The sequence below is a fragment of the Xiphophorus maculatus genome, chromosome 19 (genome assembly GCF_002775205.1).
Source record: "Xiphophorus maculatus strain JP 163 A chromosome 19, X_maculatus-5.0-male, whole genome shotgun sequence".
NCBI lineage: Eukaryota > Metazoa > Chordata > Actinopteri > Cyprinodontiformes > Poeciliidae > Xiphophorus > Xiphophorus maculatus.
In genome coordinates this window covers 19,995,455-20,012,580 of record NC_036461.1, presented here as the reverse complement: position 1 = coordinate 20,012,580, position 17,126 = coordinate 19,995,455, and the positions used below count along the sequence as shown (strand labels likewise).

General features: G+C 38.1%; 1 protein-coding gene across 2 annotated transcripts in view; it reads right to left on the bottom strand.

Annotated features, from left to right (window-relative positions):
- The window catches only part of LOC102223325 (EH domain-containing protein 4-like), a 28,844-nt gene that overhangs the window by 3,080 nt on the left and 8,638 nt on the right, over positions 1-17,126 (bottom strand). For both annotated transcript variants that reach the window (XM_023353270.1, XM_005812061.3), the window contains 5 exons: positions 15,577-15,753; positions 13,244-13,341; positions 1,450-1,616; positions 1,230-1,363; positions 970-1,081 (listed from right to left, as the gene is read on the bottom strand). In XM_023353270.1, the coding sequence (XP_023209038.1) occupies positions 970-1,081; positions 1,230-1,363; positions 1,450-1,616; positions 13,244-13,341; positions 15,577-15,753 (688 nt within the window). The remainder of the gene's footprint in view (positions 1-969; positions 1,082-1,229; positions 1,364-1,449; positions 1,617-13,243; positions 13,342-15,576; positions 15,754-17,126) is intronic.

Below are 17,126 nucleotides of genomic sequence, written 5' to 3'. Positions count from 1 at the left end.
AGTCTGAAAACAAGACTTTGTGATGACCACACCAAAATACTGACTTTCCTGTCAAAACATCAACTTTCTTGTAATTTTATTCAGGTCACACACTTAGGCTCATTGTCCACTTGGAAGACCCACTTCAACTTCCCGGCTGATGTCTTGAAATATTGCTTCCATATTTTCACATAATAATCTTTCCAAGGACGAACCAGACTTGTTGAGGTCCAGAGTTCTCTTCCTGAGATCTTGGCTGATTTCTTACATTTTATCCATGATGCCACACAAGAAAGCGATGTGTTTGAGCTGTTCCTCCATCCACAGGTGTGCCTACCTGCACTCAACTCCAATGTTGCAGATTAAATTATGAGAAGCTAACAACACCATCACATCGTCATCTGGGGTTACTCTAGTTGCCTAAAGGTGCGCACGCTCCTGAATGTTAAAGAACATAATACAAAAAGAATTTAACTGGTATTTAGGAAATAGAAATAACTTTGTTAATCCCAGCAGAACTAAAACAAGAAAGGTTTAGTCTAATTTCATTTCAAACAGTCAGAAAAAAATTATTCTATCTCTTCATGCAGTATATGTAAGTAGATGGTCTCTACCATCTACTTACATATTTTCAAATGTGGCTCATTTTACACAAAATTCTGACTTCTTAATACTTTATCATTAACTTTTACAATGCTTTCAGACATTCTATTGAGAAAATATTTAAACGTCTTAATGTAACATTTGCAAAATTTACGTGCATGTATAACACTATTCTCTTAGAAATAAAAAAAACAGTTAGAAAACTAAATACTAATGCATTGGCTTAACCCCACCCACCACAACCATTTATGTTTTTACAGCCAGCTATGGTTTTTTTTTTAAAAACACTAAAAGTGCAAGATTTTCTCTTTGTCTTGGATTCTGAGCAACATTTCTTAGTACTCCCATGATTCTCAAAGCATCAGAACATGCAGATTCTTTTGTCACCTTGGCCAGCCTCGCTCTCTTAATGAGGTCGTTGAGTTTACGGAGAGCAGCATTCCTTGGAAGACTCTGAATGTCCCGAAAGAGATCCTGAGACTCTGCCTCGAACAGACGCCTGAAGACGAGCAGAAATGAATGAATGAGGTGACATTTTAGGGGAAAAACAACAACATATATACTGTCCAAACATAAATAAATGCGTGGGAAAGCCATCAGCTCTACCCAGGTTTGAATGAGCGAATGAAGGGATTTTTGAGTGAGACCTGTTTTCTGTGTTCTGCAGTGGTTTGGCCCAGAAGGAACCCAGATACACTCTCACCACCTCTGGGGTGTTAATCACCTTCCCCAGTGACCACATGAGGGCGCCGTACACCCGCATCAGCTGCTGGGTGTCCACCTAAACACAGAGGGGAAAGGCAGGTGTTCAGCATGACTAGATGAACACATGAACTCCGGTCTCTAGAATCCCTCTGGCCGTCCCACCTGGTCGGCCTTGTTGAGGACCACCCGGATCTTGTCGTCTTGTCCCTTAAAGGCTTTTATGGCTTCAGAGAACTCGTCAGAAATATCCAGCTTGTGGGCATCGAACAGCAGGATGATTCTGTCCACCCGCTCCCCAAACCAGCGCAGAACCTCTGCAAAGTCATAACCTGAAGGCAAGAGGAAGAGGAGAGAAAGAGAGTTATTAGAAAAGTTCATTTCAAGCTGCAGTGTGTAACTTTTATATATATAAAAATATCTTTTTACATATTTGTTGAAACTGTCAGCATGTTATGACAAAATAGTATGAGACAGATAATAAAAATTTAAAAATAAAGAGTTCCTCAGCATTCTCCCAGTGCTAACAGCCAATCAGAGCCAGGAGGAGGGTTTTAGAGCTGTCAATCACTTCTTTGTGTGCCTTGCTTCCCCGGATGGTGAGTTGTTTCTCTGCCATTATCATATGAGCAGCACGTTCACAAGAGTGATTAACAGCTCTAAGCTCCTCCTCCTAGTTCTGATTGGTTGTCTTTAGACAGCAATAGTAGCTCAGAGAGGAAGTGGAGGAGGTTGATCATTTTACAGATAATCTGTCTCATACTGTCATGACATGGTGATAAATGTTTTAAAAAACATATTAAGTAATAGTTACATACTGCAGATTTAAGAGCCGTCTGGGAGCTCTGTTGTATAGATGTGTCTATAAGGCATACTTACTGAGCTACCACGGCAACGGCTCATTTTTTAAAATTTGTCAAACACGAAGAAAAAGAGTCCACACTCCACTGCAGACCAGCAAACAAAAGCTTATCCAAAAACTGTCCAAGATAGCAGAAAGCTGTTGACTTATTGGCCTGGGAGACACGGCAGCCTTTCAGGCTCAGCACACACATCTGCTGCAGCTATTCTCTGGCAGAACACACAGTTTTAGAGGTGACGTACAAGCTGTGAGGGCACACTTGTTGAACTTTTGTGCCTTTTAATTGTGCGAGAGTATGTGTGTAAAGTGAGCTGTGGCAGTGAGGGTGTGGCCGCTTCGATAACAGTGAGCTCAGACCTGGAGACTCAATCCATACAAAGATTTTCAACATAAAACGGAAATTTACAGCAATAGCTCCTAGGTGATCGTGCTCCGGCTGGAAATACTCCCAACTGGACACCAAATAGGTCTAGAATTGCACGTTTTAAGAGAATTTTAGGTCTAACTTTTATATTTTAAGTTAAAGATTGGTTACAGGGAATAACTCAAACTATTTTCAAATGTCTACAAGTACATGAAGTACCTCTACTGTCCTTTACTGTTACAGTCACTCTGGATCTCTGCTGGGAGTATAAATACAGATTTATCCAGTTCTTTCCAAGATAAATTTTGTCTAATTAATAGGGTTGATTTATACATCCCTGTTGAGATTGGTGGAATATTCCCATGCTGGAGGTTCTCATGAATAAGTGAGGGTGTTGCCACTGGCAACAGAACGACATCCCCATCCGCCTCCTCCATCAGGGCTCAGGTTACACCGGAGGCTTCAGGTGTTGGCTCAGGACCAGCCCAGGGGACATGATGCCGAACAATAACTACTGTCATCAGCAAGGACACTTCCTGCACCTCTGAGACACATTTCAGCTGACAGCAATCACACAACAGCAACGCAGAGAGGAAGCAAAACTCCAGCAGGTCTAAAAACCAAGGAAATTCCTCTGATATGAGGTCTAGTTAGCCTCTGCTTCTAGAACAGGGTGACTGATTACTTTATATGTTCCACTTCCTCTGAAAAGGGAAACGCCTTCACCCTAACAATACTACTTCCCCTGCAGTGCTTTCACATATTTAGAGCACAACATTGAGATGAAACAGTGGAGAGTTCTGAAATATGTTCCACACACGGATTTCACCACTTTAGGCATCAAGAGCAGGAAGGAGGCCAGCAACAAACCGCCCTGCTCCCAAATAACACACTGATGCTACTGACTTCTAGAACTTTTATAGTCGGTCAGTGAAAGGTTGGACACCGGTCCCTGAAGGGGAAGAGCTCAGGGAACCAGCAGGTCAGGTCGGCTGACCGGTTTGTACGGTCAGTATCAGCTAATGATCAGCTCCATCTCTTGAGAGAACTCTCATTGTTTGCTTGGTGAGTTCCTGCTCCTCCAGTCTGGACTGAAATTCCTGAGTGTAAACAGCAAGCACCACCGGAACAGTTTACTCCTGGCTGCTGTTCCCTGTTTAAACACCTCAGTTATATCTTTGAATTACTTTGTCCATCGAGTAAACCTGTCACATGATAAATTAAAACGAACTCAATCATTTTCTCTTTTTTCTCTTTCTACCAAACCTGGATGACCAAAGTCTGCAGCCTGATGCTTTGGTCTCATCTAGCCCCCTTTTTCAAGGAGAATCTTGTTTTCAAAGACTTCAGTTTCCATTTTAGATTTTGTTGTTTTGTTTATTTTGGATATTTAAAATATCTTCAAATTCCAGTGTTAAATGTTCATTAGAATTTAAAGTTTGATGATCTTTGAGAATGTGTTCTGGCATTATTATGCGTTTACCGTTATATTAACGTGAAAATGGTCTCAAAACAATATTATCGTTGATCACAATAACTTTTGGAACAATTTATCGTCCAACAAAATGTGTTATTATGACAGGCCTTTGAACAAATTATTTAGTTTACTTATTTATATTTCTTTTAAAGGTTAAATTTATTTTAAGTCATATTTGACGGCATTTTAAAAATAACTGAAGGTACTTAAGGTTACTTGATGGTGTCATTTATAGCACTATGTACTCAGAAATACTAAATAAACATGTTGGAAAAATTTATTTTTACTTAGGATGTTACTTATGTAATTTGTAAATAGCATACTCCAAAAAAGATTATTATACTAAAGAGACAAACATATCTATTGAAACAACAGACTGTCCTGTAGATTGTGTGTCATTTGCATGTAAAAGAAGCAAATATAGGAAGAATGGTGTATAGAATGTCACTTATAACTCATAATGTAGTTTTTGTTTTGGAGACAAATCACTTCTCCAAAAGTGATTGGAGAAGTGATTCACTGATTCACTGATTGCTTGGTGAGTTCCTGCTCCAGTTATCCAAAATTACATTTGATCAAAAAAAGACATTGTAGATTTTAGAAATAATTTTTCAAGAAGAAAACACTCATTTTATTACTAGTAGTGCGCATTATTAAAATTATCTTCAAAAATACAACATTACAAAAAGTCTCAGACATCTCGAAATTAACAGTAATTGTGGAAAAATCTAAAATAAGGAGTTCCACGGTTGAAACCTTGCCCGGTTGTTAACGGAGTGTGACTCCACCCTCTGATGATGACAGAGTGGCAGGAGATGTTGTGTGAGGATTTGGAGCAGAGCCCAGTGGGCAAACCGAGGCCCCACCCTGCAGACGAGCCGCAGCCCAACATGCAACTGGAATTTTCCACGCAGCTTTAAATCCCTCACAGCAAAACTAACACTGAGTGGGACAGAATACACAATTCATGGTTACACTACAAACAACGTGGACGTAACACACTCAGCGTTTTGCACAGCTCTGCCTGCTCAGATACTGTTTCCATTACAGGATCCTGAGCAGAAAATTACCATACAAAAAATCTCAAAGGACTGGAAGCATCTGTGATGCATAAGAGGAAAGACATTCCTAGTCACCAGCTAAAACCTTTTGGGCCCCTTTATAGTCTCATTTATATCCAGTTATTAAAACCCAGCCCAGTGGAATCCATTAATCACAATAGAACAGTAATATCAAATCTATTTCAGCACATCAGGTGCTGATGAGATGCAATAACCTCCCAAACCAGCAGTAAGTCCCACAGATTCAGATCCAAAGCGTCTTGTTACTGATTGCTGACGATGAACCAGGATTTCACCTGCACACACACCCAGAGTAATGACCTCGTTCCCACTGCTAAGTTATCATGGACTACCAAGGGTCTTGCAAAACTGTTATCGCCTGATCTTTGTATTAAGCTTTCCTGAGGCAATACTTCATTAAATCACGATTCACTGCACGTCCAGCAGCAGATCTTCTGGGGTGTGTCTTAGAACATCTACCGACGGAAGCTTTTGCCCATTGGACCTTGAAAAAAAAAAAGCTCAAGCTTAGTCAGACCGGATCAACAGCAGGTTATTAGTTTCACCATGAGGATGGTGTGTTCAGAGGGACATTCAGTACATATACTGTATATATATAAATATGTATATATATACACATACTGTAATTTTCCATGTTTTAATTTCAAATTATTTAATAAATAACAGAAAACTGCAAATCATGTACAAATATTAACTAATTGATGCCTGTTACTAAGCTGAAACAATCTGGTACTTTTTTTCTGGCCAAACATGTGACATCACTTTGATTATTTATTTCATAATTATCCAAAATAAGAACACAGTCAGAGACGTATGTAAAGATATTAATTTTTTTTTGTCTGTTGGTGCACACAGTTTTTATTATAAATAACTCTTTGCTGCCGAGCCAGTTCCTCATCATATTTGTGCTTTCTGCTCATATTTACTTAATGCTAAAACAAAAATATACATCAAGGAGTGTCTTTTGAGTCAAATTCATAGTAATTTTAATAATCGTTTTAATTTTAATAATTGTATTTCCTTCAAATCTGACCTCTCCTGGAGCTCATCAAAAACTGCTCTTGTAGTACAATTGCATATATAATTTTAAATAGATATATTTTTGTATCTGGCTTAAGGGCCATATAGCATTATATTTTTGACATGAAGTCTAGGACTGAAGGTGAGGAGCACACGGGTCACTTCCAGCCAGGAGTTTGAGACCCCCGATATAAGGCTTTATTTCAACAATGGCTTTTTTTGGCACCCTTATGTAAAGGATAAATTTGTTAAACATTTTCCTGATCCAGATTTATGCATTCATCCTCTTTGGTGAAATATTTGTAAGCAATAGTCTCCAAATTTTAAATGCAACACTACAAACTGGATAAATTGAACAAAATAACAGAAAAGATTTGAACAAGGAAAACACTGAACAAGGTAACATCCAGTAAGTTCCTGCTACTCCTTCCAGTCATTGAAAAAGGGATCAAGCAAGAATATGCTAAAAAGCACACTTTTACTATTATTCTGGTTTATCTCTACAGCTTGGATGGAACGGGAGGCAAAATCTCCTACTTCTACTGTGGCTCCATTGAAATGTAAAATGAGCATGAAAAAATTCTCAAGTCTAGCACAGTTGCTTTACATATAGTATATTTTTTAAAATCCAACAAGACCCTTGACAAAACACTGAAAAACAACATTGACCTCAGTGAGATCTTAACCTCTGGGTGGTGGAATCATATCTGTCAGTAATGTTGAATTAGTTTGCATTGGTGCTGCATAGCAGCTGGCTTGTCAAACGTCTCCAGGAGGAATTTTACATCAGCTGAAAGCTCTAAATATTTCCAGATGGAGGGAGAGCCCAAACTTCCTACAGCTCTCCGTCCCTCCCCCTCCTCGTCCCGCCCTCCATGTTCTGTCCTTCGCCCAGCAAGCCGGGGCCTTTAGCCTGATGCTGTCATTCGCCCAGGCTGACTCAATGCAGGGGCAACAGAGTTCAGCAACCAGAAACAGAAGATGGTCCTGGAGCGAAAAGCAAAACGACAGCAAAAACACATCAGCTTCTGTCAAGTGTTTCTTTTTTTAATATCTGATAATATTTCATTAAATGCACCACTCAGAGAAAAGTTGCAAATAACCCATATTTCATCACTACTACTTCTAATATCTGCAGGAGATTTGTGTTTTATAATCTGAACTGTCTGTGGGAAGTAATATGCTGCACTGCCTATAAACATGAAGTATTCATACCTCTTGGACCTTTCATGTAGTCATGCCATAAACAAAAACTGTCATTCACAACATTTGGCTTTTTTGTTATAGACCAAGACAAAGCAGAGGATAATTGTAAAGTGGAAGAAAATTACATTGTTTTCAATATTTTAAAACAAAACTACAAAGTGTGGTGTGAATTTATGTACAGCTCCTTTGAGACAATGCTTAGGTCACTAATTATTGCAATGAGAGATGTAGATTTCTTGTGGCATCTCAGATTTGCATATTTATAGATGGAACATTTTTTGCCTGTTCTTGGTAAAACAGCTCATGCTCAGTCAGACTGCATGGAAAGTGTCTGTTAACAACAATGTCCAAGTGACGCCACAGACACTAGGACTGGACTCTGAGCCTTTCTTAGAATCAATACAAATTGTGACGGCAATAGGAAGTAAAGATCTGCTGCAGTCAGAATTAGAGTGAAGAGACTGTTATTGTGAAGAGGATGTTCTGGGTTGCTCAAAAAAGTAACACAATACTGTCCCTTTAAATTATGCTTGTAGATTCCATTTTATGATGAGGAGAAACTTTACTTTATTTTGGCATATTCTAGTAAAGGGAGCAGAATGCCACACTTTTCAGATTTTCCTAGCAAACATTTTTTTAAACCATACATCTTTTTCACTTCAAATTAAACTGTTGATTAAATTTAACTAAACATTAAAATGTTAAGTTTGTAACTTAAAATCTCAAGAGACTACCATCATTGCAATATGTAATATCAGACTGCAACAAAGTAGCACCACGTGACAAAGTTCAGGAAGTTGGAATATATTTATTATACTGTAAGACTGATAGACTTTTGCCAGTTCAACTCAACCTGTTGAACCAGCTGGAACAACAGACCCAGAAGCTATCCACAGTGCTGACGTGATCCGCTCTGAAAACCCAACAGGGACAGCTTTTCAGCACCGGCTGCATCTACACTCACTGAGTTACTCACGGATAGGATTTGGACGTAAATAATGTCCACATGCAGACCAGAGATGAGCAATTAAATTATTTGATTTGCAAGTAGCTAGTACATGTGCGCAAGATCATAAAGCCATTTCTAACTTCATAGCTGAGTCTACATACAGATTCTCATAAATAACATTAAGTCGAGTCCTGGAGGCTCCCAAGAGAAACCACATTAGCATCTGGGATGCAAAACCACAGACAGATGACTGGATTCAATTTCTGTTCATTAGCAAGTCAAATGAACCAGAACAACCGTGCAAAGCAGCAGTTACTGCACGTCAATACAGGAGCTACAAATGTTGACACTGGACACACCTGTTGCTGCAGCTGGCACTGCGGCTGCTGGGTTTGATCATCTTCTTATTGTCATCACAAGCCCCGATTTTGGAGCCTGGCAAGATTTGGTGTCTCACAAATGTGATTCAAGACATGTAGATAAGTAAAAATGAAACGATACAGTTGTTTTGCAGTTTAAACTGATGAAATCAGCAGCTGCTACAACATTTTTTGACGGTGTCATAAAAAAAAAAAAATTTTAAATTGAAGTTTAATTAATCAAAATTACCTGTATACATGAAACTGTTTCTCACTAGTAGGGCTGCAACTAGCAATTATTTTAGGTATTGATCATTCTGATGATTAATTGGATAAAGTAATTGGCACGTTCTGCAGATTTTTTACTTAACCACTAAGGCTTGTTTTATACAGTATTACAAATACAGTACAGACCAAAAGTTTGGACACACCTTTTAATTCAATGACTTTCCTTTATTTTCATGACTATTGACATTGTAGATTCACACTGAAGGCATCAAAACTATGAATAACATGTGGAAATATGCACTAAACAAAAAAGTGTAAAACAACTGAAAATAGCCCTTATATTCTAGTTTCTTCAAAGTAGCAACCTTTTGCTGTGATTACTGCTTTGCACACACTCTGCATTTTCTTGATGAGCTTCAAGAGGTCGTCACCTGAAATGGTTTTCACTTCATAGGTCAACCTGTCCTGTCAGGTTAATAAGTGGGATTTATTGCCTTATGAATAGTCATGAAAATAAAGAAAACCCATTGAATTAGAAGGGTGTGTCCAAACTTTTGGTCTGTACTGTACATTAAAAGATACAAATAAATAATTCAATTTTATTCTTGTTAAAGTGAACATTTCATTACCTAAAATGCCATAACAGCATTTCTTTATTTAATGCATAAAAAATACTCCTAAAATGTGAAAACCTCAATGTAAAACTCATCTGTTCATTACATTTGGATTAAACTAATAATAATAGGATAGTACAAATTGGCACATTTGTACAATATAATATCACATTATAATGTAATAGTGTTCGGAAATGTGTTGTGCTAAGTGACAGCAATACACTTCTGTAAGATAGCAAAAGGTGCTTAATAGCTTTAAAAAAAAAAAAACAGAAAATGAACCAGATGAAGCTAAAACTATGCAACTGGAGGAGTTCTGGATAGAATATATCTACAAATGAAGCTTTTGTTTGTATCCTAAACGCAAAATGTAGACAGTTGTACAGTTTTGTCTCAATTACTGCACTGAATGAGCTGTTCTTTCAGCAAACGGCCTTTATTCAAGTCTGTACTTCAGTTAGCATTAATCATTAACTAAATTAGTTGACGATTATTTCATTAAGTGATTCCTTGTGATTAACTTGACTAGTATGTTTCAGCCCTACTTAGTACAAGTGGAGAAAAAAGGACCATCAATTACAGGACTATTTATCCCATAAATGAATTTCTGCATTTTGTAGAACGAATTACCAAGAATAGTAAAACATGCTCTGTAAACTACATTCTCTATAATATACAGTAAAAGTCTATTCAAATCTCCCATGGCTCAGAGACCTCAGCGTAACTCTGGGCCTTCTCGACTACTTCTCGGTTGTATTTTCCTACCACTTACTTTCTTTTGCCAGATTTGACCTCACAACAACCTTGTTATGAAATCTGTGTGTGCCAACCGGAGAGCTGTTCTCTCAAATTATCTCAAATGGATGGTTTTAACACTACAACACAACTTTACAAATACTTTATGAAAATATACAGCAAACGGTTTCAGATAGTTTGCATAGTTTTCCTATGATCCTAATAAAATGTGTGTGATATGCATATCTAAAAACAGAATTGTTAGAAATATTTAGTATATATTATCTTATGTTTGCTGTGTGAAGTTGTTTTGTTGTGCAACAGCTCCCATTGTTCTGTGAGTTCATCAGATCCTGCATTGTAGCTACAGAAGGAAACAAACAGGAACTGAACTCTGCACTACGTCAGAGTAACTCTGCCCGTAGGTCCAACACACCTGAGACTCAAGAGAACAGAAGAAGCAGCAACGCTATGTGATTAACTCAAGATAACAGAATAAGAGGGGCGTGCTGTGGTGGCGTAGCGGTTAGCGCGACCCGTATTTGGAGGCCTTGAGTCCTCGACGCGGCTGTCGCGGGTTCGAATCCCGGACCCGACGACATTTGCCGCATGTCATCCCCCCTCTCCTTCCCCGTTTCCTGACAGTCTACTGTCATATAAGGGACACTAGAGCCCACAAAAGACCCCCTGGAGGGGTAAAAAAAGATAACAGAATAAGCTATGTAACTAGGGACCGTTCTAAGGAAATAAAAAGAAAGGGTGCTTTAGAACGTGCTTTAGAACGGTAAGTGTTTGTCACTGAAGCACGCTCCTGTCCGTCCTTGCAAGTAAATCTAAAAACTCTTGTCTTTCTCCTATTTGTGTGGTGTTTGAATGTTTTAGGTTGTTTGAACCTGACAATAATCCTTCTGAAACCTGTGCTGTTCCCATAGCAGAACTGTGCTATTTAGCAAAGCAAAGATCTTTAGAGAGCAACAGCTAAATTATATCCTACCACACAAAGACTGAGCCTTTTGTGTGATGATGAATATTTGTCATCATCACAAATATGGGCTGGGCTGGGTCCTCCGTTTACTGGTAATCATGATGGTAATAAATGCTAAGCATAATATTTGTCCCTCTGAGAGATAAATTACCAGTCAAACATTAAATAGACATTTCCAAAACATGTATTATTTGATCCCAATGATATGAAAACAGCAACATTCTTGAATTTCAACACGAGGTAAAGCTGCACTTTATTGAATGTGAATTCACTTATTGAGTTATGATTAAAATTCATATGTCCTCAGAATCTCTCATCTTCTCTGGGGATTATGCCATAGTTCTCATATATACATTTTCTAAGATTTCAACAGCAGTAACTCAGCTTAGCAATTTAAAAAAAGAAAAAAAGAGCCCTAAAAGGAATAATAATTGAATTTTTTTTTCCACAAGCTGTCCTATTTTGGCTCAAGGTAAAAAAAAAAAACCAACAAAACAAAACAAAAAAATCAAAGAATGTAAATATTAAACTGCTACAGCATGTAGACATGACAGTTGCTAACAGCGTGAGGGAATCCTTCCTGAGAATCGAATCCTGGCCTGGTGTCCTTTGGTTTCAGATCTGCATTTCTAACCTCTGTGGTTTGGATTCAGCAGTATTGATTCATCACAGGAAACAGATGGTGAGATAAAACAGGATGTAAAAAAGTGAATACAAGAAATCTTCTTCTTGCACTCATTCAGGGAAATGCCTACTAGAAGCAAAAGAGCAGATGTTCAAAATCAGTGGTCCCCAACCACCGGGCCGTGGACCGGTACCGGTCCGCGGACCAATTGGCACCGGGCCGCGCAAGAAATAATGAACTACTTCCGGATCTTTTATTTTGAAAATCCTAAACCGGATTTTAGCGGTTACATCTTGCGCGTCAAAATTGAGCCAACTTCCAGCAGAATGAGTAACAAAACAACATCGGAGTACTGCGCCAATAAGTTGTACAATAATAAAATGATAAAAAGCAGAAAAATATCTCACATTCCTCCTCCCCCACTCAAAAAAGTGGGTCTACATGGTTTATCAGTTTATAATGAACACGCTGTAAAACATATTGTTTAAGAAGAACATCTTGAGTATGGCTAGAGATCCTCGCATGTTCATGTTTTCTCTCTTTAATTTACTTTTGCCTGTCACAGTCCCTTTACATCTTCAACTCAGATTTAAAGCCAGATATTTAAATACACCATAAAAAGGCAGATAAAATTTTTTGTACTGTCTAACATTAAACCAGACTTAACTTTTCTGGTTAAGTCTGGTTTAACCAGATGTTGTTTTTTTTTTGGAGAAAAGAAAAATGACAAAAAAATGATTTCTATTTACTAAATTCCTTCGTAAAGCCAAGAGTTAATATGCACTAAGGTTATTATGCGTTTAAATAAACTGGCAAAGCCCACGTAGTGATGCCATAGGTTTGTAAGTTTCAGGTTAATTCAGAACATTTGAGTTAAATGAAGGCGTCATAAACACATTGCTTCCTTGTGTGACATCATGAGAAAATCAAATCACATCATGAACAGAATGGCTGACCTCCACAAGTCTGAATCCTGTGGTCTGAAACTAAAACTGCTGTGCTTGGCCACTGGCAGGGTAAACTGGAACATCCCAACTGGGAAGTATGGGAGTGAGAGCAACATGTTATGGGACTGTTTTGCTCATGGAAGTAACTATTCAAATTTGTCGATAATTCCTATTGCAAAATCAGCACCCCAGCTCACTCACAGCAGCTTGCATATTGACACACACTCATACACACATCCAAGTATCTGCATTTAGGCTTAACCCAGGCATCTTTTCCTAACTCTAACCATAACTAGTCTATTTCTAACATTAACCTTAATCAAAACTTCCCACCGTACGTCTACATTTAACCAAAAGAGCGCAGTCAACCTGAAAAAAACAGAAAGACCGGGAAAATGTCCTCACTGTCCTCCTTTTGTTGGTAAATACTGTGAAGGTGGTCCTCTACATGTGGAAGATACAAGCACACACACATACACACCCCTGCATAAAGAGAAACTACACACCTCTGCTGATTCGCTGTTTCTCTCCAGACAGAATACCAGGCGTGTCAATGATGCTGATGCTCTGAAGAACCTGGTTGGGCATCTGAGAGCAGATAAACCTGTCAAACACACACACAAAGGGGAAAGGTTTAAGTTTATTTTATTCACTGGTTAATTTAAAAATTTGTGATTGTTTTAGTAGTTTGACTTTTAATTGTCTATCTTATTGATTTTCTTGTTGACTAGGGCTAAAAATGTGACGATGCTACCAGTTAAAACAGGAATGAGTCTTACAATGATTTTCTAATCAACAGTTAAACTTCTTTGAGTACAAGCTAATAGAGAAGGTTGTAGCTCTTTGCAGAAATCTGCACCGTCATCACAAACAGCTGAAGGACAACACTAAAACCTCCAGTCTAAATGACCTAAAGGCTGCTGGAACAGTTCAGCATCCTAATTATGGGATTTTTTTTTTACAAGTGGCATTGTGGTCCCACATGAAACTCCACTCCTAAAGTTTATTGCTTGTCCACTGTATATTGCATAAACAGTAAGATACGCTGACAATTTTTAAATAACCACAATTGCCTATTTTCATGTGAACAGTTAGCAAAACTGTATTAGTTTGTAAACTTCATCAATTTGAATCACAACTCATTAAGTCCTATGAGTTTCAACAAGTGTTATTTTTGTAACTGGGAAAGAAAACTTTTCCTGTTTGTGTTTTTTAGGGCAGAATTAACAGAAACCACAGTAAAGTTTGGTAAGTGCCAAATCAAGAGAATAAGCATCCTCACTGTAGCCAAGTCCTGAAGTAAACTGTCCACTGCTGCTAAAACAAAAGACTGTAACAACAATATGTTGAGTAAAGATCTAGTTGACATAATGTCCATCCAAAACATTGAGGTAGCTTTTAACCCTTGTTGGAGCAGCAAATAAAGATTCACCTGAAGATTCTATGATTTGGACAGAAATATAAGTTGTCTTTAAAAAAAAGGTAAGAATATGGAACATTACAGACATTATTGGTAAGTAAATAAATTCAATAATAATTATTTTACTTCATTACAACGTTACCTTATCCAGCTGGTGGTGGTCAGAAGGCCCAGTGGTGCCAACTGAGTGTAAACTGTGGCTGCAACACAGCCTATCAACATCAGTGTGTGTGAGTGTGTGTGTGTGTGGTGAATGTAGGGGTTTGTGCCAGTGCTTTGGAGTCCTCTGACTTGATAGTGCTATACAAATGCAGGCCATTTACCATGTTCTCCCAAAAGAGGAATTGCTAGTATTTTATTGTGGTTTGTCCCATTAAAATGTACCACCAAACTTACATCCAGATAGATTACTGGCTGTTCTCCTTTTAATGTTTTCTTCTTTGAAGCTCTTAACTGTGTTTGCTTTTTCCATATCCTTTTCACTGGTGGGTCTGACAGATCACCTAAGATTGCGTTCACAGCTTCCTGAAGAGATAAACTTAACAGCAGGCCATAATAAATTATTTTGCAGGGCTGGAGCCTAAGACTGGCAGCGGGGAAAAAACAAACCTATGCAGCCGGTACGTGGTGACGCAAAAACACTTCCCCTCGGGAAACGGTTAATTATTGTGGAGGGGTTCTGTGTCACATCAGGACACGAAGGAATTCCTAAAATAAGGGGTGATTCAGGTATTCATCAACACACACTGCCAAGAGGTCAAGTGTCCTTCCACTTCCTCACTGGACACAGGAAATGTGGCTGAACCAGAATAAGGATTGAGCTAAATTTAAAATGTCGGTACAAACTCTGGTGTGTCTTCGATTTGACAGCTTTCAGTGCATGTCTGTCCAGGATGAGCCGGGGGTCACTTCCCATGATGAAAATGCTATGAGTTCAGCAGTGACAGGATTGGGAGTGGAGTAAGGGCTATTTATGTGGAAAGGAGGTAGAGGTCACCTTTCAGCCTAATGCAATGTGTCATAAAGTTAAACCTTTATTCTTGTTAACCACAACATAACTAGTAAGTACAATAACTGATGTAACTCACTAAAGCTGCAGTAATGGGTGTCTGATGAACTGACTTTACTCTGGGTGAGTTCCACAGTCATTTTCCCTGAATCTCAGAACAGATTTTATTTTTAGCGCTTTAGGTATTAAACACCTAGCAGGAAATATTTGGCAGACTGGAAGTCTGTGGACTGAAAATAGCAGCTACAAAAACACTCAATGCTAGTTTGATTTCCTCTCTAAAATGCTATATGTGAATAGATATGATCAGATTTCTATTAGTAGTTGAACTTAGTCATATTCTGACAGACTTTCTTTTAAAACTGTTGATCCAGCAGCTTTTAGTGAATATAATCTGAGTGTTTCTTTACCTGTTGAGGAAGGAATTTCCAAATGCATTGAGTTTCCTGAAGGGTTTCTTCGGGTCCACCACCAGAGCGTTGCCAGGGACAACTCCTTCAGTTTCCCCATGCATTACCGCAATAAAGCCATCAGTGGTTGGTTCTGGACCAATGCGCATCCCAGGAAAATCCTGCTCCAAGAGATATCTGGGAAACAAACGTGGATTATTAAGTTATTTTAGACTTGAAACACTTGAAACTGACAGAAAACAAAGGATAACTACATCTGTGTTCAAATAACAATGCAATAAATGGATTTGAAATTTTTAAAAGTCACCGTTTCAAAACTGAAAGCCTTTTCCTCAAGTGTTTGAAGTTTAAAACCGATTGCAGTTTCCTGGCCGATCACTGACTACCAATCTTTAAAAGAAACTTGACCTGCCTATTTCAGTTGTGGACGACATCAATTTTTTAAATAACTAGCTGACACTGGCAGGTGTTGTGAGGTCACAATACACAGGAAGTCACTTCCCTGAGTCAGGCTCACCAAAGCCTGGTTGCTCTTTACAGTAGAAACTAAATTTGATCATGGTATGGCAGTGGGCTTCAAACTTTTTAACTGACAAATTTATAATACACATGGACCACAACATTCACTAAAATAAAAGTGCAACAGTTAGTTTATTGGGATTTTTTAAAAGTTTTACTTGCTCTATAATAAACACATTTTTAATTAAATCTATAAATTCTTAAAGATCCAAAACATAAAAAAAAAAACTTGTTGCGTCATTAAAAGAAAAACAGGGTCATCAGTTTCCTGGTCAGCCAAAAAACTGTTGTTTTTTTTTCAGTTTTTTGGCCCATCGCTGATTAATGATCTTTAAAAAATCTAATCTGCCTCTGAACCTCTGCTTTTGGCCAATACCAATATTTTTTGTCTGAAATGTCACTAAATATAGAAAGAAAGCTGCTGAGTTGGCAACAGTGGAGTGACTGTTAACATGCAGACATGACTTGGTCTCTCTAAAGGCAGAGCAAGAGAGGACAGTGGCTGATTTTCTCAAAATTAAGGAAATCGGCACCAATAAATTGTGTACTCCAAATGACATTATAATAAACTTTCACTTTAATATTCATTGTTGAAAAAAACCCAGACCACCAAATATGAGCTGCTGCCATTATTTGCATGTTTTCTCAGTTAAACTGATCTTGTAGAATTTTTTTAAGTTAACCTTGGTTAGGGAAGCAGTTGGCCATGATGTATTTGACTGTAAGGAAAACAGGATTCTGGAAAAGTTGCATTCACCAATGAATTAGTTAAGACAAAACAGAGTAGGTTTTCCAAACAGCTGTATCAAAAACTATTAGATTTATACACTTTTAAGCCATATAATGCTTAAATGGACTAATTACAAACAACAATGTTTTAGCTGAATAACAGCTTGTAGCAGCTGTAGACTGAAAGATAACTAGAAGTCAGCAGTCATGTTACTAAACATCCAAATAAAAGCTGTGTTTGCAAATGTCAAAAAACATTTTCCCTTCCACTCATCATTAACCCATCACCCTCTTACACAGTT